General features: G+C 48.1%; 1 protein-coding gene across 2 annotated transcripts in view; it reads right to left on the reverse strand.

The window, feature by feature from the left end:
• Positions 1 to 3,540: 3,540 nt before the first annotated feature.
• FBLN5 (fibulin 5) overlaps positions 3,541 to 23,372 on the reverse strand; it is an 83,316-nt gene continuing 63,484 nt past the window's right edge. Inside the window, exons 6-10 of one of the 2 annotated variants that reach the window (XM_060295199.2) lie at positions 21,845 to 21,964; positions 17,317 to 17,439; positions 16,123 to 16,249; positions 12,340 to 12,535; positions 3,541 to 4,589 (exon numbers count right to left, since the gene is read on the reverse strand). In XM_060295199.2, the coding sequence (XP_060151182.1) occupies positions 4,428 to 4,589; positions 12,340 to 12,535; positions 16,123 to 16,249; positions 17,317 to 17,439; positions 21,845 to 21,964 (728 nt within the window). In that variant the 3' untranslated portion in view covers positions 3,541 to 4,427. The remainder of the gene's footprint in view (positions 4,590 to 12,339; positions 12,536 to 16,122; positions 16,250 to 17,316; positions 17,440 to 21,844; positions 21,965 to 23,372) is intronic. The other variant, XM_060295197.2, reaches the window with a different exon arrangement.

The following is a 23,372-nucleotide window of genomic DNA, read 5'->3' on the forward strand; positions in this document are numbered from 1 at the left end:
CTGCAAGATCAAATGCATTCTCAGTAGAAAGTAGGAGAGCAAGAATTGGAAAAGAGGCTACGTAGAAACCAAAACAATCCTCCCCAAACAAAAACTACTTTCATGGCATCCAGCTATCCAATGACTCTCTGGTAGCCCTAAGTCAGCATTAAATTAAAAACATCAAATCTTGATAAATAGGTATCATAAGGACCTTGGTGTTTGCATCCATGCACAGTTTACTCCTACATTCATCTTACATTATTGCTCAAGAATACTCCAAATTCCTGAAAAAAGTGTTGCTAGTCACTGCCTGTCAACATGTCGTTACCTCTTTGAGAGAACACCAACAATGACAATATAATCGATCTGTGTTGACACCTATTTTCTTACCCTAATGATCTGTTTCACTGATGGATGCTGGTGAAGATTCAGTACTAGGAAGCATTAGCAAGTCAAAGATTCTAATTGGATGCTGCCACTTCCCCTGCCTCCCCACCCCCGGCAAAAAAAAAACTACCAAAGTGATAAATCTTGCCTCAGTGCACTCCTTTTTGTCCTGAAACTTCTTGATTATTTTTTTTAAAAACATCTCTTAGTTACTTATGTTAGGGATTCTAATGAAGCTATCAGCCATCTGCTAAGTAAAGGCACTAAGAAAATTGAGAACAAAAATATCAACAAGAAAGAACAATCTGTGTATCTCTATGATAGTTGATGAGCATTGGCCAATTTCAAAATAATGAAGAGCTTTACTAAAAGTTTGCTTTTCTTTTTCCATAGAGATTAAAACATTGCATTTCAAGGTACATACAAACAGTATCCAAAAGAAAGAAAATTTTTAGCTAACATTGATTTTGTGTTTCCTTTCAGTGTATTTAGTAAGCCTAAGCAGAGACATCTTATTCTAAATTTCAAACATGTTTCTGAGAATGTTCATAAGAATTTTTGTTGTATGAAATAGACATGTCAATAATTATGAAAATCTAACCAAAATCATTTTGTTCACACTGCTAAAATGCACCCACCACACTGTATTCCAGTTTTGTCTCAGAAGCCACATAAACCCTTAGATAAATATCTTATCAGGGGCTTGTATCTATCTTGTTCATCTCTCTGAATCCAGAAACTGGCCCAACCAAAGTGGGGTGGGTAGGTGCTTAACCAAAGTGTGTTCTCCTCTTACAAAGAAAACCTTCTACAAACAGGATTTCATGCGCTGAGAGGAGAGAAAAGAATAGTTGCTCCTTTATCGCATAATCTCTCTCTGGGTGACCCTCTTGGCTCACCCAGATGAAGAGTTTGTACATATTACAGTAAACACTCAGTCCACAAGCATACATTGAAACCACCGAAAATGAGGTAATCAGACCTGCTGAAATGTTTTCACCATCTGGGAAAATAACACCCCAAGGGCCAAGACAGTTACCTAAGAAAATTGCGAAGTAAGTTTTCCAGGCCCGAGAGGCTACAGGTAGGTGGATTCTGTGCCAGTTAGCAAGTGTTATGATTGGCAAATGGCTGTGAAACTCTCAAATTGCAGTTTAATGGAAATGCTGGCTGTCATCCCCAAAGTACATTTCAAGAAATCACAAAACTTTAGAATTAAAGGCAGCTGAATGGAAGGTTTCATCCACATTGAACCCAGAAGCTTAGGTGGTAACGCAAGAACTTTTGCAGGTGTCCCAGCTCTTAATCTGGCACCTCTTCCACCACAGAGTCCTTCATTCTTCCAGCCCTGATGGAACAGAACGGAGCGGGGTTCATGTGACAAGCTCTCTGCCCAGCTCGGAGATGGGGCAACGCTGATGAGGGGGGACAGGTGTGGAACGGCCTGATACCTCAGGGTCCAAGGGGACAGCCAGCTCCAGCAGACTCCCGCGGAGGGGGCACAATGCTGAGATTTGAAGAGCAGGCTTCTCCCCAGTCTTGTGAAAATAATAACACCCGACTGTTCCCAAGGGGTGGCCGAAGGCAGCAGCTTTACGGGTTCTGGGAGCCTCTGTAACTGTTTCCCAAATGTCTGGGGTTTGGCCCTACAGTACGTACACGCTTAGCCCCAGGGCATTTTCCCCTTAAGTTTTCAGTTTAGGGTATTTTAAGGTAAATTGATCCCACATGCTTCTGATTCATTTACACTGAACTCATCAGACTATGTTTGGAAAGAACAAGCTGCAGGCCAAGAAGTCCTTTGAGGCTGCTTTTATGAGTCTTTCTGTGCCCTTTTTCTTAGAAGTAGGAAGCCACGTCTTGACATGAACAAATAAAATGCAAGTCCTAGAGACTCAGGTCTGGTTCCAAATGTGGCACCTCTGAAACCCATGGGTCCTCAAATCACCAAGACAAGGCTGCCCCTCCTTCTTTTTCAGAAGTTAAAGGAAACCTTACCCTCGAGCTGTGTTGAGCCTGAGTCAGTCATTCGGAGCGGCTCACATCAGCCTTCAGCATTCTAACTCCACACCCAGTCCTGACACCTAAGCCTCCCCACCCAGGGGGAGCCCAGGGCTCAGGGCCACCACGGCTCTCTGCTCTGTGGAGCTGGGTCTGCACACTGGCAAGTCTGTAGGAAATTGTCCTTTCTCTTCTGAGCTATGAAACTGGGGCTGTGTGTTGTTGATTTGTTGCTGGTGCTACTGTTAACATCACTTGAACCTGACGGAGTGGGCACAGTGGGGAATGGTTTGGAAGAGCTTTGTTTTAGGAAGGAAGAATTAACATATCCCCTCTGGAGGCCGACCGGAACCAGGAAATGTTTGACTTTACTCCTTCCCCTTTTAGTATAAAAGAAGCCTGAGGTCTAACTCAGGCAAGATGGTTCTTTGCAACATGAGGCCACCGTCTTCTCGGTCTGCTGGCTTTCCAAATAAAGTTGCTATTCCTTGCCTCAATAATTAGTTGCTCAATTTATTGGCCTGTCATGCAGCAAGCAATACGAGCTTGGACTCGGTAACAGGGTTGACTCCTGGGATGGGACGCAAAGGTAGCTGTCCCCACCTGTCCTCCCATCTGTGATTTGCACTGTTGACTCTCTTTGTCCCTGCCTGGGGTACCAAGATTGAAGGGAATTCAGGTCCCTGACCAGGAAAAGAAAAATGAACCCTACAAGTAAGAAAAGATGTTGAGGGCAAGGTGACCAGGGCTTGGGCCACATTTGTCTCCCTCTCTTTATGCAATGAGCTCTCAACTCCACCTACTTATTAAAGGTTTTAAGTTTCCCCATGCCTGGGCCCTACCTAAGACTGACTAAATCAGAATCTCTGGGGGTGAGGCCCAGGAAGTCAGGTTTTCTTCTAGAAAGCTCCACTGGTTATCTACTACGCAGTCAGGGATGAGGACCACTGATTTAAAGTAACTTGATACATTCCTGTTCTGGAAAAGTACCTGGAAATAATCTACATCATGGGGGGTTGTTTGCTGTCCTCCAATTGAACGGAATAAGATTCAGGCTTGATGCTCTCCCCTCCCTCCTCCACCACCATTTCTCTCCCCACCCTCTCTCCTTATCATGTTGTTAACAATGATCTCACTCTCCAGAGAGCTTTTCAAGCCAGTACACAATAAACTAAAGAGAACAAGAACCAACCCCAAATGCTCAATCATCTACGATGTCAAAATGAACCAAACACAAGATCTCTTCAAATATTTAATCAGTTTGGAGACCTCTGCCTTCCAACCCAGTTGTGTAAAAATTCTAAAGGAAGCATGATGAAGGGGTCCTCAAAGAAAACGTTGGGCTAAAATGGAGAGGAGACTGGGTTTGGGAAGACAGAACATAACACGTGCCTTAAGGCCTTTTGAAGGAATTCTACCGTGGATTAAAAAAAAAAAAAATACTCAAATGAACAAGAAAGGATTAAACAGTTATACAGATTTAAGGACAACTAAAACTTCTTTTATGGCTGAAAATACCAGACATGGCTTTGAAATAGACTCTTTAAAAACCCTTAGATCCTGCGGTAGTTTCTTTCCATAGCCTTCTCTGTACATGCAAGAAGCAAGCTAGCTACACCCAGCATCCCCAGGAGCATTTTGGGCCTTGGCAAAGAAGCAATCAGCAAGAGATAGAAAGAAGGCCTGGAGCAGGTGAGAGGAAGCGGTTCACAGTTTTTGAACGTGGACTCAGACCCCAGCCAACCTAATCTATTTTCTTTGAAAAATATGGAAATAAACTGAAGGCCTTGAAAAATCACCGTCAATCTCAGGTTAGGGTGCCAATGATAATGCTTTTTGATAACTGTGTCATAGCAACTGGGGAAGCATGTCCTTCAAAGTGACGGGACGGGGTTTATAATAATACAGGCGTGGTCAGGACTCGGGGCTGACTCCCCAGGAGACATTCGGCAGGAAGGGCATCACGTCTTTCTCACTCTCATTCTCCCTCTGGTTCCTTCGCTTCTCCTGTCCCTTGGTGCTGTTGAGAGGCAGTGTCAGAGGCTCCAGACCAGGGCTCAGAACGGGTACTGAGACACGTATATCCGCAGTCGGATCACGGAGCTGCCTCTGAAGTTGATGACGGTGTTGACAGTGATCATTTCCAAGTCCAGCTGTATTTCCCGGGGCCCTTTGATGGGGCGTGTCATCACCAGGGTGGCACTGATGGGGCCTGTTTGCTGTGGACGGAACCGGGGATACCAGTTAGAGAAAGTCTGACTGGCTTAAGGAACCAGGGTGAGCCTGACCCCAGAAGCTGTTGAACAACGGCAGAGAGGGTGAGGAAAGCTGTCCGTCAGGAGACGTGGCCTCTGGGACAGTCACCAAAGCGGAAGGCCAGGTGGTCTGGCCACAGCCGGCCTCTGTGGCCCCAATCGGGGCGCTCCTCTTTGCCCACTGCTGGCAGACAGCCATCCCTCGATGCCAGGCTCTTCCCCCGACTTCGTTCATGCTCCACCTGGCTTCTCCCTGCTGTCCCTTCAGGTCCCACCTGAAATATCACCTCCCCGGAGGAGCTTCTGTGCTTTCCCCCATCTAATTCAGGTCCCTCTGACCCTCTGCCAGTGCACCCTCTCCTCCGCCTAAGAAGGAAGGTGTTCGTTACCATGTGTCATAGTCCACGCTAGACTATGAACTCTGTAAGAGCAAGGACCGGGGGCAGGTTTTGCACCCCTGAACCCCCCAGCACCCAGCACGGTGTCTAGCATGTGGTTAAGTGTTCAGTGACTGTATCTCGAATGAAAGAATGAATAATTGTCCAAGCTAACTACGTGACTCAGGGCTGTCACTTCACTTCTCTGTGCCTCGTCTCTAAAATGAGGGTTTGTACCAGATCAGTAGTTCCCAAGTAAACAGCTCCAAAGCACCTGGGACACTTTTTAAACTAACAATTCCAGGGGCCGATGCTAGGATTTTCTGCTTCAGTGGATTTTTCGATGATGCCTGGAGAAGTGTGACCTGTTTACCAGCCTCCAGGTGGTTCTGAGCGTAGCCCCTGCTGGGGGTCCCGGCTGGACACTCTGCACTCACCTACAGCTTCACCACTCTGTGACCCTCTCGCTGTGGTCCTGATAACTTCATGTGAGCTTTTTTCCTCCTCTGAATCTTTTTCTGAAGCTTTCAAGGAGGTAAGGAGAGAGGACTGACATAACTGAGCTTCCGCCCTGTGTGAGGCGCTCTTCCGGCCACTTTTATGTATATGTGCTTATTTAATCCCCATAAAAGCTCTGAGAGTCCTGGCTACTCAAAGTGTGGTCCCTGGACCAGCATCATCGGCATCATCAGGGTGCTTATGAGAAATGCAGGATCTCAGGCCCCCGTAAGACCCACTGAGCCAGAATCTGGAGCTTAACACAATCTGCAGGTGATTCATGGGCCCATTAACAATTGAAAGGTGCTCATCTAAAAGCACAGGACCCAGGCTGGGGAACCTAACTGCCATACTAAAGGTATGTCTCATTATTTCTGTTTTTCACTGTTCCTTGTGAACTGAGGCTCCATGAGTTAAGTCATTGCTTAGGGTCACTCGATCAGTCAGGGGCAGAGACAAGGGATACCATTCTGGTGCTTTTGTCTGACTCCAAACCCCAGGCCTTTTTTACTGCACAACAATTATCAGAAAAGACTGATGCATATTTTACTTCTTCCTAGCACTGCCCTGAAGGACAGATGCTTGGGGTCGGGGGTCAGTGTAACGGCCAGAGAGTGGGTCCCTGGAAAGGAAATAGCATAAGGGAACAGGACATCTGGATAATCCCTTCCTACAAGCTGCAGAGTCCAATGCTGTGCTCAGAAACTGAAAGCAACAAGCTCTGCAAAATCAAGAAACTTGGCTTCTTTAAAGCCACACCAGGCATTTTATCTGTCTCCTTGAAGGGAGGGCTCCCCATAAAGTTCTGGACAGCCCCAAGAGCTGCCACAGGTAGGCCAAGGGCAGGGCAGGGCAGACAGGTGTCACCCAGGTAGTGGGACCTCCCCTGGGCTATCAGCAGCTTTACAGCCACGCCATTTCCTCTTGGCATCAGCTCCCTCCATTCCCGTCAGCATCCGCGCAATTGACACCCTCTCACGCAGAGTATCGCTAGCACTTCCTTGTCAACTCTTGCAAAACCTCGGAGCCCTGGGCCAGGACTTCAGAGGGTACAGCCAAACAGGGAAATGCCCAGGACATTTACATATACAAATACCTCACCAGCTTTCACTGTTTGCATGAACAAAGGCCAGGAGCTGAGGACCCTGAGCTGAGGGCGGGCCTGGAGGGAGAGCTGCAGAGGCTGGGACGGGGAATGGAACAGCTGGAAACTTCCCAGTTGTCCCTTTGGGCTGTCCTTGTAAATGTCTCCAGAGTGTGAGAGCATCGTTGCCTCTCCTATTTGGAAGTAATCTTAGAGCTCAGACAGTCTGATCCCCACCAGGGTCAGATCTACAGCAGCCTGAGAAAGGCCTGCCCACAAGCACTCAGAGGACTTAAGTGCCTGCCAAGACAGCTAAGGACCGACATCTCCACTCCTCACTGGGCTTTTAGGGCAGAGCCAGGGCATTAATGAAATAGGCCTCCCAAGAGGCTCTCGTCATTGGTGGACTTGGTGGTCACTGGTACAAAGTGATGACGGTGACGGTGATGGTGGTTGATACTAGGCATTTGGTTATGACCTTGCATACATCCCTTATTTAATCCTCATAACCCTATAAAGTAAGTAGGTTAAGTACACTAGCACATGGTACTAGAGCATCTGACTCCAGAAATCAAGCTTCTAGCCACTAAGCTGTACGATAAGGTCTCAAGTGTCTCTCAATTTCCTGACGTCCCGTGGCACTCGCTCTAGTTGAGAATCACTCCTTTGCATTGTAAATGTTTGCCTGGTTGTTTTCCCCTCCCTACCACAGTGTGGATTCCTGGGGGCAGAGGCCACATCCTGTTTGTCCCTAAACTCTCAATGCCTGACTCAGAGCTGCACATGCAGCGGTGCTGAATTAACCTCCATGACAGAAGAAGGAGTGAGTGACTGAATGCCTGTGAAGCTGCCCGCATGGGAGTAGCTTGCAAACAGCCCACCCGCTGTCTGGCGGTCTGTCTTCCGTGGCCCTGCTCCTACACATGCTCGGGTCTGTTCTGAGTCAACTCGCGGGATGGCACTGTCTGACATGGGGCAAGCAGCCAGGCCACAGCAAGTCAGCTTCCCTTGGCCCGGCCACGTGATCCCCGTGCACTTGGCCACAGCCTGTACCCTGTGACCGTGCTCCTTCTTCTGGCCCTACTTGTGTCCCTAAGTCACCTGGCCAAAGCCAATCACCAGTCCTCTGTCCAGGGCTCAGTGTGAGACAGATCGCCAACGGGGCTCATGAAAGGGACATGCGCCTGCATATGCACCTGTGCATTTGTGTGCACGTGTGCATACCTGTACCTATGCATACAAGCAAGTGTGTGTGCATGTGAGTGTGTGTGTGCATGAGAGTGTGTGTGCATGAGTGAGTGTGCATTTGGTGGGTGTAGCTGTGCATACCTGTGTGTGTGTGTGTGTGTGTGCACGCGTGTGCATGCATGTGTGGGTTTGTATGCATGTGGCTTGCCTGCTGTGTGAAAGGAAGCTCTTCCCAGGTGCTCGTAATACAGTCAGTGACTCTCAGGGTGGCAGAGCCTGAAGAGCCGTCAAGCCCCACCCCTCACAGGATGCTCCAGTCCCTTGAGCATCTCTGGCCTCTCCAGGGCCCAGCAGCCCACAAACTCTTAACAACAGTAGCAGCAGCAGCAGAAACGATGCTATCGATACAATCGTAACTAATGCTTATTGGACACTTTCTATTGTGATCAGATGTTAAGGTAGACTTTTCTTGTTACCTCAATCTCGGCTGAGACCCCAAAGCTAGGAAAGTAGGTGAAGATACCCTGCATCCTAAAGAGAAATGGGAGCGTATGTACAGATACTGGTGGTAGACTGCCCGAGTTCGAATCCTGCTCTGGGGCTTCCTAGCTGTGAGATCTCCACAAGTTACTTCGCCTCCCTGTGCCTCAGTGCTCTCATCTGTAAAGTCGGGAAGGTCAAGCAGGCCCCAGAGTACAGGATTGTGGTGAAGATAAAAGGAGTGAGACATGAAAAGTCCTTGGAGTGTGTCCGGCCCCGTACAGGATTTGCTGCCAGCGCTGTCTGTGTAGTTCCTGTTGCTGTTGTTATACGATAGAAGTGTATTAAACACACTTACCAGCCCCAAAATCAAGCAAGAGGGGCTTTCACTGCGGGTCCCTTGACATTAAAGGATGCAGAGAGCAGCATCAGATTTCCCCGGAGAAGTCTAGGGAAGAGAGCCCCAGAGCTGCCTTGCACCACGGGGAGGAGACGGGGCTGCAGGGGAGCGGCTGTTGGTGTCCTGAAGGCCCCGTGTAAGGTCTGCCCGCCAGCGTGAGGCAACACACACACACACACACACACACACACACACTTTCTGAGAGAGGTTTGCGGTGACAAGCAGCCAACTAGAGGCCCTCGCCCACATCTGGGAATGGTCAGTGCAAAGTCCTCAGGGAAATCTCCAAAGAACCCACAAAGCATCCCATTAAAGCAAGAGCATTTGGGCTGTGCCCCAGAGTGAGGAAGAAGGCCTGCCTACAATGGCTCCATCCCTCCTAACCACTCCCCTTCCACCATCTGCATCCCCAAAACCCTGGAGGAGGAGCCAGGGCAGCACGGTCGGTGTGGGGAGGGGAAGAGGAAGGCAGTACAGAGGCCAAGCTGGAGGGGGAAGGGGAGGGGGGAGGGGGGAGGGGGAGGGGGTGCTGGGTGGAACTTTACACTGAAGGAGAGACTGGGTAGTTGAAGTTTCCACGTAAAGCAGCTGGTTTGATAAAAACAGCCGTTCTGTTCTCCAGGCACTGTGCTAAGTAGATGATCTCATCCAATCCTAAAGTAGATACTGTCATTATCCCCTCTTTACAGATGAGGAAACTGAGGCTCAGAGAAGTTAGGTAACCTGCCCAAGGTCATACGGTTGGTAAGTTATAGAACGCAAACGAGGCAGGTCAGCCTGTCTCCAGAGCCGACATTGGAATGACTCTGTGGGGCCTCCTGAGGAGGGCACTGCAGCTTTGCACAGCTTGGAAAGGGAAAGCCCTGCTTCCTCCAACAGATTTCTGTCTTCCTGGCCCCATGCCCTGTGGCGTCACAGGGCCCCTGCACCGAGCCTGTTTTCTCTTCCCACGGGCAGCCTTCGAGATCTTTCCAGCCAGGATCCACCTCCCCATCCCTAAGTTCCTTCAGCCATTCCCAGGGCAGGTCTATGTTCCCTCACCCCCTTCGTGTCCTGACAACCTCATCTGAATAAATACTAAAGAATTAGGGCCCTTCTCAATGTTCTCGGAGAGAGAGCAAACCACATACAGCTCAAAGTTTTGTGAGTTTCAAGGGTCCCCTAGTCGCTGTGACAATCCAGGCACTAGAGGAAGCTGCCAGGAAGGGGCCCTCCCACGTGTTCACTCCACCTGTAGAAGAAGACAATCTTCTTCCCACTCTTCCCCCGCCCCCCCCCCCACACACACCATTGTGGTGTGGCTCTTACAAGTCAGCCTCACAGGGAACATTTGGGTCTAGGGAATTTTAGGAGGTGGTGACCTGGGAGTGAAATCTTGCCAAGACAAGGCCACTTCCTGCAGATCCTCTATTCTGCTGGGGGGTGGGGGGGGGGTGGAAGGGTAACTGGAAGCAGGTAATGTGGGTGATGGTATTTTAAATCCCCAAGAGGGGCATCTCTGTGCCCTGTGATTGGGACCCACTGTGTCTGTACAAATGACAGAGGCCAGATTAGAGAATCCTAGGTGGGCTAGGCTTATGCTCGGGGGGTTGGGGGGGTGCGTCGGGGGGTGGAAAGCCCCCAGAGGCTCAGGCAGGTGGGCTGTGCTGGGTGGCTATGGCTTACGGGTTTGGAGAAAGGACTGACAGAGGCGCAGCTCATCTTTTTCATCTTGAGAAGTTCCTCTATCCTCAGCTCATTCCATCTTCTTCCAAAGCCCTTGACCTCACTACACTGATCTACAGAGGCTGGGTCCGCAGGTATGTTATCACACATGACCCAGCCCTGTTAGGGTCTTGCCAAAAACGTATTAGTGAGGAAACAGGCACGATACCAGCTCCTGGGGCCTTTTCTAATCTGTTTTAATCCTGCTTCTGAGACCTCTCTGTTTTCCGACAGTCCCAGCACCAGAGGCAAGGACTGGAAGATTCTGCCCCGGGGCTGGGGAGAGGGCAGGGAAAGATCTCAGATATGTGGTTCCCTCACAGGCCAGTGGGCTGTGTCCCATGAAAGTGTGTAAACTTCTGAGTCTAGCGCCCCACAGGGACCCTGGAAGACCACATACTGTATTCGTTAGTAATGCAGATTCCTAGGCTGAATCATGGCCCCCCAAAGTATCAGGTCTTAATCCCTGGAACCTGTAAATGTTATAAGGAAAAGGGATCTTTGCAGACATGATGAAGTTAAGGATCTGGTCACGGGGAGATTATCCTGGATTACCCAGATAGGCCTTCAACCCAGTCACTGTCAATTCTAAGAGACAGAGGGAGATTTGATACACACAGAAGAGGAGGAGCCTCTGTCACAATGTGACAAGGGATGCAGAGATTGGAGTGATGTGGTCACGAGCCAAGAAATGCTGGCAGTCACCAGAAACTGGAAGAGAGAAGGAATGGATTCTCCCCTGGAGCCTCCAGAGGGAGCATGGCCCTGCTGACATCTTGATTTCAGGGCAGTGAAAATGACTTCAGACTTTTGGCTTCCAGAATAAATTTCTGTTGCCTTAAGCCACCAAGTTAATGGCAATCTGTCACAGCAGCCACTGGAAACGGACACACTAGGCCTTAGCCCCCATCTTCTGAAATAGATTCTCTAGAGAGGACGCTCTGGAATTCCTTTTTTCAACAAGCACCCAAATTCACACTGAAATGTGAAAAGCATCGCTCTAAGCCAGGGGGCTGTAAAGACAAGTGATCACCCCAGAGGTTGCAGGAGATGAAGCTCAATAATAGAAATGGTACAGTATTGGGTGTATGTAATTTACAAAGAAGCAAATCTATTTTAGGGTGTGTGCTCTAAATTTTTTTCCCGATATGGATAAGCTGGTGCTGCCCCATCGAACTTTCTATGATGACAGAATTATTCTATATCTGAGTTAGTACAGCAGCCACATGTGGCTACTGAGCCCTTGAAATGTGGCTAGTGCAACAGAAGAACCTAATTTTTAACTTTACTTCATTTTCATTAGTTTAAATTTAAAAAGCCACGCGGCCACTGTGTTGGACAGTGCAGGTTACAGCCCACTTCTGTGAGGAATGCCTTTAAGTTCACTGCCATGGATGTGCCACGAGGGCAGGGATTCAGGACTGTTTTGTTCACTAGAAGTCCTTCTAGTTCCTAGAAGGCCATAGTAGGTACTTGATGAGTATTTGTCAAACGAGTGGATGGAAAAAAATGGATATGTGAATTCCTCTCCCACAGGATTGCAGGAGGAATCTGAAGAAGAATATACATATGTAGATAGATACAGATACAGATATATCTATATAAATATAACTGAATCACTTTGCTGTACACCTGAAACTAACACGACATTGTAAACTAACTATACTACAATTTTTTTTTAATGGTTAAAAAAAAGAAAAAAGAAGAATTGCAGGAGGAAAGAGACCTACAATTGCATCTTGGCCTGATTTCTCACTGCAGTTGAGGGTTCTGAGGCACACAGAGGAGAAGCAACTTTCGCAAGACCACACAGAAAGTGAGAGGAGCCAGGACATTGGAGTCTGACTCACATCCGCTTCCCTCTCCTGCCTTTACACCTGCCCCTCCTGGCTGCACTCTGGCCTATTTCTAGAAGCATGTTCCAGGCTAGACAACAGAACACCTTGTTGAAGATGGTGACCATCACTCAGCACCCCTTCTTACCCGCATATAGAATTCTCTGCCCTCATTCCCAGACTTGATCTGGAAAATGTAATAAGCCCCAGGGTAGCGGGTCGTTGCTTGCATTTGGAAGATGTCAGCAGGAACAGAGCGTCCAGACACCACGTCCATATCCCGGTACAAGATGGTGAAGGGCTGGTCTCTGCAGCCAGGATTCTCAGCGGGACACATACAGCGGCTGTCGGAAAGGGAAATCATGTGAGAACTCAGGAAATCCTTTCCAGATGCTGGATGTGCCTACTTCCTCGCTTAAAACACTGAAAAGGAGGCCACCCCGTTTTCACCATCCAAATGCTGTCACTGTAGAGGCTCTCTGCTCCCGGCTCCGGGCTAAAAGCTCTCCAGCATGTAGGTGAGCTCTCTGTTTCCTAGAGAATGTCCTGTTCTGGCCAGTCAGCTATTCTTGCTACTAGAGCATAAACCTGAGATGTCTGGTTTTCAGAACACTGGGGACATCCTCTAATGCACTTCACATTTGTCACATATTTAGTCAGAAAAATGGACTGCATAGCCTGTCACTTCCCCAGCCATCCATACTCATTGAGAAATTTTAAAAGTGAGAAAGTACATTAGACTGACACGTCTTGAGTGGTCACTCTACATTTTCTATTGCACTTACCCCAGTCTGTGTGGAATATAATTCAATATTTTCTTTCTCTAAACAAGCACTCAGAACTCACTGTGTATAAGATACAACATTAGGACATGACTTTAAGATGTTAGGACATTATTGCAACAATAAATAAGATCCTGATCTTAAATTCACTCTCTAACAGGTGAAATAAATCACAGACACAAATACTTCTAATACAAAGCATCTAATTTGTAACACTAGTAATAGCATTATCATAGTATGAAGTTGAGTCATTACCAAGGTATGCCTGTTATAGACACCCCTTGATTTATCCCTAAGCACCCCCGTCTCTCACCTCATCCCTGAGACTCCCCCTAGGGGGTCAGAGTGCAGAACAAGATAAGAACATCTGTTGATCTATGCCTTGGTGGCCAAAACCGGGAGTAAGCCTTGCTGTGCTTCTGTCACTTTCCCTAACTTCCAATCTATCTTCGAAACCTATCAGTTCTACTTCTAAAATGTAGTCCAAATCCAACCACTCCATCTCCACTGTCAGTGCACTGTCTCACTCACTGTCTCACCTGGACCTCTGTGACAGCCTCCTGTGATGGAGTAGAAGGTACTCCCACTCCAATCTGTTACGCCACAGGCAGAGTGCCCCTTGTGGAACGTAAGTCAGATTACGTCTCTATCCTGCTTCAAGGTTCTACGGTGGCACCCATCGCAACTTGGACAAAAACGAAACACCCATTTCAGCCTCTAAAACCTCATGGGGTCTGGTCTCTGTCAGTTTCTCTAACCTCCTCTTGGGTCACTGTCCATGTCGTTCATGAGGCTGCCGTTTCTTCCGGTCCCTGAAGACATCAAGGTCACTCTTGTCTCATAGTCTTTGCACACACTGTTCCCTTTGCTCATCCACCCTCTGTTAACATCGATTCCCCTTTCCATTCCAGCCCAAGGGTCATTTCCTCAGAGGGGCTTTCGGATTATCCAGGCTAGACCAGGTCCAGCCTACTCTTTCATTTTGTAAATTTCTGTTCTTCCTGTTCACAGCCCCTGTTATCATCTATGATCATGGATTCATTATATGACCATTTGTTTACTGTCTTCTCTTCCACTAGCATAAGAGCAAACACCACAGCACCTGGGAGCAGATGTGGCACAGAACAGGAGCTCAACTAACCTTTCATAAGTGAATGTCTAGAAAGAATTTTTAAAGTTCTGTTTTTTAAGGCTCCATCAAAATATCCAAGTCAAAATGTCCCGGGTGCCAAAATGGTCGCGTTAAAATGTCACGTGTCACACAGAAAAGAATTGTTTCCTAAAAGAAGCCTGAAGGAGGGAGAGATGGCTCCTAGCTGAAGAGGATCACAGACAGCTGGGAGGGGTGACACTGGAGCTCAGATCTGAAAGATGGGGCAAATCTGTCCGTGTGGCAATGGCAGGAATGCCTTGCATATGACAGAAAATGTGGGCATGGAAGCCAGAAGGCTGGACACTCTGCGGCATGGGTGAAGGTGAGAGCTGGTCCTGTTCAGGTTGGCGGGAGTGCAGGACACCTGAACGAGGAAATGAGCTGGATGCGGGTGGCTGGAGTGAAACTGGAATGGGGCCTGGAGACAGGGAGTCTCCCAGCGTTCTCAGTGGCTAGTTGGGGACCTCGCCAGTAACACCAGCTCAGTGCTGCAAGCTGCAGGTCAGGTCCGCACCACAGACAACAGTGGCCTGGAGAAACCCAGGGAGAACCAGGATGGGAGCTGAGGGCAGCCTGAAGCTCTGCTCTGCTGCAAAGTGCCCTGGAACCAGAAATCAAAGAACCCTATACTAAAGGCTACTTAGAAGCACAGCTCTTAGCAACAAGTGAAGACGTCTCTAAGGGACCAGCCTGTCCCTGCTTTGTCCTCTTCTGTCCAGCTTTTGATCAGAGCAGGAAGCACAGCTGTGGATTTCTCTTAGAAACTGCATCCCTAGAGGGAATGAATGATAGGCATGTCCATTCATCCCTTTATCTCCAGTGGGAGGGCTGGGCGATGCTCAGGGCATTTGACTGGAAGAGAGAAGGGCAAAAAAGACATCCCTGCATGTGTGCATGTGAGTGTGTGTGTGTGTGTGTGTGCACACGCATGCACATGGGCTGAGGAGGAACTCAGATGGTTAAATAGGAGCTAAAGAGAAGGAAAAGGAATTCCTAATACACCAGGGGCAGAAAAACACTGTCCTAGGGCATTCACCTTGTAGAGGTTGTCTTCAATTTAGTTCTCTCCTCAACTCTAATATTTGCCATCTGGTGACTTTGTAAAATCACTATTGTGGGACTTCCCTGGTGGTGCAGTGGTTAAGAATCCGCCTGCCAATGCAGGTTTGATCCCTGGTCCAGGAAGATCCCACAGACCGCGGAGCAACTAAGCCCCTGTGCCACAACTACTGAGCCTGCGTTCTAGAGCCTGCGAGCCACAACTACTGAGCCCACGTGCCACAGCTACTGAGTTTGTGTGCTGCAACTACTGAAGCCCGCATGCCTAGAGCCTGTGTTCTGCAACAAGAGAAGCCACCGCAATGAGAAGCCCGCACACTGCCACTAGAGAAAGCCCACGCGCAGCAACAAAAACCCAACTCAACCAAAAATAAATAAATAAATTTAAAAAATCACTATTGTGACATCAAAAACTTGATTAGAGCAAGCTAGGTACCCTCGGTTATTGAGAACTCTCTGTTGACCTCTCTAACCCCTCACTACTCCCAGCAAGGTCCAGGGAGACTGGAAGCACTCGTTTCATCTGGGGGCTTGTCTGCAAGGCTGAGTCTCGCATCACCCCAGGCCCACAGAATGAGAATCTGCCTGCTAACAAGATCCTGGGTGGTTCCTATGCATGTGACCTTTGAGAAGTCCAGCTCTAGAAGACTCTGTGTATCCAGAACAAAGTCCCTAAAGAGAAAAGGAGGTTCATGAACCCTGCCTCTCCTTTTGGTTAGCTTTCTAGAAAATCTTCATATAGCTCTGGCATGAGTGGGGGAGTGGTAGAGAACAGTGTGTGTGTGTGTGTGTGTGTGTGTGTGTGTGTGTTGTGTAGTAGGCAGTAGGCCAGGTCTCCCAATGTCCTGGAGGTACACTCTCCTTTACACCACACTGGCAGCCTTCTGAACCAGGCCCCTCACCATGTTCCCATTTCCCAGGGGAAGCCATGACTTACTTATCGCTGATCCGCAGATAAGGCTCCTCGCAGCGGATGGGGTCAATGCACTTGAAGCCCCCTTGCAAATTGTAGCAAGTCTGCTGCAGGATGCACGTGTGGTTTCTGTGCTCACACTCATTGATGTCTGAAATGCACAGTAGACAGGAGGATGGTCACAGGCCAGATGGGTGGGAATGGCGAGGGGGCTGCCTGGGTCTTTCTATAGAGCTATGCTAGCCAATAAGGCAGCCACTGGCCACACGTGCTCACTGAGCCCTTGAAATGTGGCTAGTCCAAACCGAGATGTGCTGTTGCATGGAAACTATATACCAGATTTCGACGACTTAGTAAAACCAAAGAATGTAAAATACCTTCTCAATAATTTTTATATTGAGTACATAGTGGAATGGTAATATTTTGGATATATTGCATAAATAAAATATGTTCTTAAAATTAATCTTGCCTGTTTCTTTTTACTGCTTTAATGTGACGAGGACATGTGACTGGGACATTTTAAATTACATACGTGGCTCACATTTGTAGCTCACAATATATTTCTACTGCCTGGCACTGCTGTGTGGAGAATTCTTGCTTAGTGTTTGGGTTAGGCAGGTTCAAGGAGCTGAAAATGAGTCTGTTGCTCAGCTACCAGCCTTCTCCACTTGCCCCAGTGAGTGGAGCATGGGAGGGAAATCATCTCAAACAGCCAATCTGGAGGAGACCCACCCCTTTCACAGACTGGGGTCCTGACCCTTGGAGGGACACAGCAGTTAGAGGTGAGAGGTATCCCCAGCATCCACTCTCTAGGAAGTCAGTAGAGAAAAGCTGACCAGGCTTCCCTGCAGGGGCCATGAGAAAACCTGCTCATGGACCAGGGCCAGGCCATAAGATGTCCTGGTCGGGTACGGAGCAGTCCCCAGAGGGGCCGCAGAGATCTGCCTGGGAAGGCACGACCAGCCACCTGTACCTCCAGAGTTCATTCCAGAAGCGAGAGTGGCCTTGTCCTTTCTGAGGCCAAAGGATGGATTGCAGGGCAGGAAGGCACCAACCCTGGCATCCTGCCCAGAGCCTGCCACTCTGGGAGTCACCAGCACCCACTCACACCCTCACCTCTGCCACCTTCCCCAGGTGAAGACATCCAGGTGACCCCCCCGAGCCAGCCCCACCTCACACCTCCCCTCTGAACAGCCAGGTCCCTCTGAACAGCCTTACCCTGGCAGCTTCGGTTGTCATCCAGCAGAATGTACCCAGCTGGGCAGGAGCAGAAGTACGTGCCAGGCTGGTTCACACACTCATGTTGGCAGAGGAACTCAGAGAAGCTGCACTCGTCCATATCTGCGAGAGACAAGTTACACCTGCTATTTATAATCACAGACTACCCAGGGATGAGAGCTTAGTGCTACTTCAGCTTTATTTATTCCAGCTTCCACACTCTCCTGACACATAGGATAGCTTTACTGCCAAGAAGTTGCTAACTCACTACTTGAACACTTCTGGTGACGGGGAGCTCACTATCTATCAAGGCTGCCCATTGATATCTGGACAGCTCTAATTGTTAGAAAATTCTCTCCTACATGGAGTTGAAATCTGTCGCCATCAAGCTTCTAACGCCCTTTGCCTCTGGCTCAGCTACGTCATCTACTCATCACTGGCTCATTTTTGCTGTACAGGTGAATCCACCCTCCACCTCTGGAGGGGAGATTTGTTTGTCTGCTGGAGTTTTCTGGGTGCAGAACTCTTCCCCCAGACGTAAAAACATTCACTGGCCCCAGTCTTCTGAAAGGGCAACTTTACCAGGGCTAACTCCCCTCTAATCTCCTGCAAGTTGAGAAACAATATTATTCCTAAATTCGCAACTAAAAGGGACATCTCCAGAAGGCCAGGGGGTGTGAATTATATTAAAACTCCAGGGACTTCCCTGGTGGTCCAGTGGTTAAGACTTCGCCTTCCAATGCAGGGGATAAGGGTTTGATCCCTGGTCGGGGAGCTAAGATCCCACATGCCTCCCGGCCAAAAAACCAAAACATAAAACAGAAGCAATATTGTAACAAATTCAATAAAGACTTTAGAAATGGTCCACATCAAAAAAGTCTTTTAGAAAAAGCAAACAGGGCTTCCCTGGTGGCGCAGTGGTTGAGAATCTGCCTGCCAATGCAGGGGACACGGGTTCAAGCCCTGGTCTGGGAAGATCCCACATGCCGTGGAACAACTAGGCCCGTGTGCCACAACTGCTGAGCCTGCGTGTCTGGAGCCTGTGCTCCGCAACAAGAGAGGCCGGGGTAGTGAGAGGACCATGCACCGCGATGAAGAGTGGCCCCCACTTGCCACAACTATCGAAAGCCCTCGCACAAAAACCAAGACTGAACACAGGCAAAAATAAATAAATAAACAAATGTGGGGTTTAAAAAAAAGAAAAAAATTACATTAAAAAAAAAACAAAAAAAAACCCAAACGAACAAAAACAACTTCATTGTGCCCAAAAACCTCCTTGAAAGAGAAAACTGCAGTGGCATGGGGTGGCCCTCCTGCCTCAGGTGATCCCTGGGACGTGGGACCTGGCGCTGGGCCAACTCTCCAGCCGCAGAGGTGGGGACGTGAAGGGGGAGCCATAGAACTTTTACACTGTGGCCGCTGATGCAGAAGCAGGCGTTCCAGAAAAGCCAACTCTTCATCACACACAGCGTTTGGCAACAGAGCCCCCATTTGAGCCTCATGCGATAAGTACGCCAAAGAAAACATGTTTTTCTTTCATTTGTTGTTTCCCGAAAACTTGCTTTCTCTGTTTTCCCCATGTGATGTGTCCTCGGATTGCTCTCTGGAATCACCCAGAGAGGGTGTCAGCGCACGTGAGGCTCCTTCTCCACCATCTGATAATTCCAGGTGTTACATGCCTGACGTCTCTCACATTCGAGAGGGAAAAACTCCTTCCCTTTTCTCCCAGGGGCCTTTGGGCGACAGGTTATGAGCCAGCAGAATTGGGAGGCTGATTTGAAAATTTAAATGATAGGGAGGGTGGGAGGGAGACGCAAGAGGGAAGAGATATGGGGATATATGTATAGCTGATTCACTATGTTATAAAGCAGAAACTAACACAACACTGTAAAGCAATTATACTCCAATAAAGATGTTAAAAAAAAAAACAAACTCACACTCAGTGAGTCAGATCTGCTCTGTCCTGCCCGCCTCCAGCTCCCCGGGAGCCTCAGAGAGTCTGGTCTTGGCCCCAGACAACATAACAGAGTGTCCTGCTTATTTCCCTTAAACTTGTAGATTCCATTCATACCTTTAGTAGAAGCAGTGATAAAAGCTGTCATTTCCTGAGAGCTCGCTGCGTACCAAGCCCTGGCTTAGATGCTTACATGCCTCATTTTATTTAATCCTCACCTCGGCCCTAGAAGGAGGTGCGATTACTAACCACACCTTACAGAGAGAAAATGGAGACTCACAGAACTTAGGTAACTTAACTAAATTTCCTGATACTGAGTAAGCAGGAAAGCTGGGATTTGAACCCAGCCAGCGGCCCTCCAGATCCTACACTCGTCAGCACAGCGCCATAATGTCTCCCTAAATGTAAGTCATGCTCAGGACTTGAAACTGGTGGATCTGGGGAGTCCTAGGGTCGGGAAATCCCCTGAGCGGGGCTAGCCCCAGTGCAGGTGGAGAGGGTAGCACCCACCTCCACCTAACAGACCCGCTCAGTTTATCTCGGTCAAAATCCCCAGACTTTACTAAGGGCTGTGGCTCCATCCTCCACTTGAAATACAAAAGCTGAAATACAAGGCTGGTTCTGGCAGAGAGCCCACATGAGGCCATTTTCACGCAATCACATGAGAACCCACCATGGTTTCCAGGGTCAGCTCACTTAGCAAATCTCTAAGGGACACGGCTAGGAAGGGTCTGGGGCTGCACGGAGGGGCCCCACCAGCTGGGATAACACAGTGAAGGTAACAGTTCCTGGGGGCGAAACAAGCAGCACAGAAAGGCAGTAAGTAGGAGGGGACAGACAGCAAACTCCCTGAAAACATCCCTGCCTACTCTTGGGCCAGCCCTAAAGCCCGCAGGGGACAAGAAGGTGGGCATCGTGGTGAACGTGCAGAAGATGGCCATTTTGGTTAAAGTGAGTCAACTGAAAATCTTTGCCAAACCACCACGGATGGCTTCTTGAAAAGCGTAAAGTCCCTTACACCTACACTTAGAGGAAGTAAGTTAACACATAATGACACTTAGTTACTACAGCTCATTTAATCTTTATGAGCACCCTGTGAAGGTGTTTGTTTGTTGGTTTGTTTTGTAACAAATGGGGAAACTGAGGCTCAGGAAGTGACTTGGCCAGGGAAAGTACTAAACAGGAGAACCAGACTTTGAACTTGGCTCTGTCTGACTCCACAGTCGCTCTCCCATACCTCCTGCGCAGGCGCCCAATAGCCATCTGTGGATGGGCAGACAATTCTCCAAAAACAAATATTCCCATCTCATAATGCTAAACTTTCCACCTTTTAGTTCCTTGGCCCAGATTCCCCAAAGGAGTGCCATGGCAGGAGGAAGGGGGCGGGCGGTGAAACCTAGGAAGAAAGTGGCTTTTCATGACTGAGGGTATTTTATGGCTGTTTCTGGGACTGACATTTAATCGATCTAAGGCTCTCTGTAACTGCCTACTTGCAGCTCTGGCTTTCCTGGCCCTGGGGAGAAGTGTTCATTTGTTTCAGAGAATTCTGTCCCTAGAACACTCCAGTCCTAAGTGAAGCTATTACACAAGCCCCATTCATGAAACCCAGGATTAGGAAACTTTCCACTCTGGAGGACAAAAAGATTTTCACACCCTCGGGTATGGCCCACTCATTGTGAAAAATACAGGGAAGCATCATTAATTTGTACTGTGCTCGTTTACAATTGCTGATGATGCTAAAAGTGGATGGAATAGAGTTTAATTCAACATTTACAAAAAAATAGGGCAAGAAAGAAAAGAAGGAAACATTAAGCAAAAGATGAGCTGTATATGGCTCTGTGCAGGATGCTACAGGGACAAGTATGAGTAAGATGCTGTCTCTATTCTCAAGGAGCTTACAAGAGTTTACACGTTTCTAAGAAAGTTATAATAGTGTCCATACGCTAGCTTGGGCAGAGTCATAGCTTCTTGGGCTTGGAAGGAATTTGCAAGAGGTCAACTGAGCCATCTATGTTTTCACAACAAATTAAGATTTTACTCATTCAACATCCAACCATTCATTAGTTGATTTGCAAACTAGTTATTGCATGCTCGCAGTGTGCCAGGCCTGGAGCTAGGCACTGATTGTAGAGATTTTAATAGTTTACATACACAGTCTCATTCATTCAACACTCCCCCTCCCAACCCTACCCTGTGAGACTTGCTCTTATTTCTGCTATGATTCTATTAGTACTATCTGCTCTATCCCCAAGACTTGACTCAGTGCTGGGTGAGGACAGATAACTCAACCCAACATGCAATATTAGGCAACTCCTTTTGCTCTTCAACGTCATGTCAGACCCTAAAAAGTAGCTCCACTGATTTTTGCACTAAGGGTCAAATGACAAGGACATGGGACTGCACTCCACCTTTCGGGAAGTGACTCATCTCTGTTTTGTGTGGTTGTGACCCACTGCACTGGAAAATGTCCCAAACTGGAGATGTGTCTGGGAAATGAGAGGAAACACCTGTGAAGAAAGCCCCCGCCCCTGTGCCCCTAGTACAGGTGGAAATCTCTAACGCCAAGCCCATTACCACTGCAATGAACTCCATCATCCTCAAGTTCATATCCCGGGTCGCAGCGGCAAATGAAAGAGCCATAGGTGTTGACGCAGGTTTGCACGCAGGGGTTCTCAGTTGCACACTCGTTCACGTCTGTGGAAAACCAAAGCACATCACTGACCATTCCCCCAACAGAACATTTGTACTAACCAGGCAGTAAAATGCACCAGCAACAAAATTACTACCACTAGGAGACCAGATCCACAGGCACCAAGGATCTCCATCTAGGACCAATCAGATGGAGAGCTCAGACCCCAAAGTGTTCACTGAAGAACCAGGGCCTCCATTCATATGTCCCTTCTGGGATTGCAAGCTGGGAAGGGTGGAAATGGCATGTATACATATCATATACATGTATACACATGTACACGTATACACCTCCTAGGAAGTCCACTCTCCAAGGCTCACCAACGGGAATTTCTAGGCAACATCTGCTCTTTCCCATCACCAATTGAATTCATCTCCAATTAGCTCTTCCCTCACCTCCATTGACTTTGAAGTTTCAGGTAAAGAGGTAAATAATCATGACAATTTAAATAATAACTCTATTCATTATTGCTGTGGACTGAATTGTGTCCCCTCCAAAATTCATATGCTGAAACCCTCACCCCCAAATGTGATGATATTTGGAGATGGGGCCTTTAGGAGGTAATTTAGGTTAAATGAACTCATAGGGTGGGGCCCTCATGATGGGATTAGTGCCCTTATAAAAAAGAAGCACCAGAGAGCTTGCTCTTGTTCTTTCTACCATGTGAGACATAGGGAGAAGGCGGCCACCTACAAGCCAGGAAGAGAAGCCTCACAAGCACCCAACCACGCTGGCACCTTAACCTTGGACTTTCAGCCTCCCCCCCGTGAGAAAATAAATTTCTGTTGTTTCAGCCACCCAGTTTATGGTATTTTGTCATGGCAGCCTGAGCTGACTAAGACAGTTAGACAGAAATAATGTCGCTGATTATTACAAAAGGATCTCACACTCACAGGGTACTTACAGCCCTGTTTCAGCACCATCACCCCATGTTACAAGTTCAGTAGAATAAGGAGAAGACCAAAAAGGCTCACAAGGAAACTTTAAGGAGTGATGGAATATTCATTATCTTGAGGTGGTGATAGTTTCGTGGGGGTATACATAAGTCAAAGTGCATGAAATCATGTATCTTTAATAGTGCAGTTCATTTTACGTCAATTATACGTCAACAAAGATGTTTACCTCTCTTTTGAGGTTGAGAGATGTGCCCAAGTCCCCAAGCTAACAAGGGCACAGTTGAAACTGGGACATAAGTCAGGGGTCTTTCCACAATACCCAAGATTCATTCCGCACAGCTCGGAGAAGGGGGAGGGAAGGAGGGAGCCCCTGTGTACAATGGCATCAGCTGACCCGTTCTGAGCTCCCCCATCCTGCTGCCACGCTCCATAGGGCAATGACCAAAGTTCCAGCTGAGAGAATTTCTATCCCCTTCAAAGTCCAGGTTAACCTCTGGAGACTCTTAACAGAGATTTG

Source organism: Globicephala melas, chromosome 2, assembly GCF_963455315.2.
Source record: "Globicephala melas chromosome 2, mGloMel1.2, whole genome shotgun sequence".
NCBI classification, from domain to species: Eukaryota; Metazoa; Chordata; class Mammalia; order Artiodactyla; family Delphinidae; genus Globicephala; species Globicephala melas.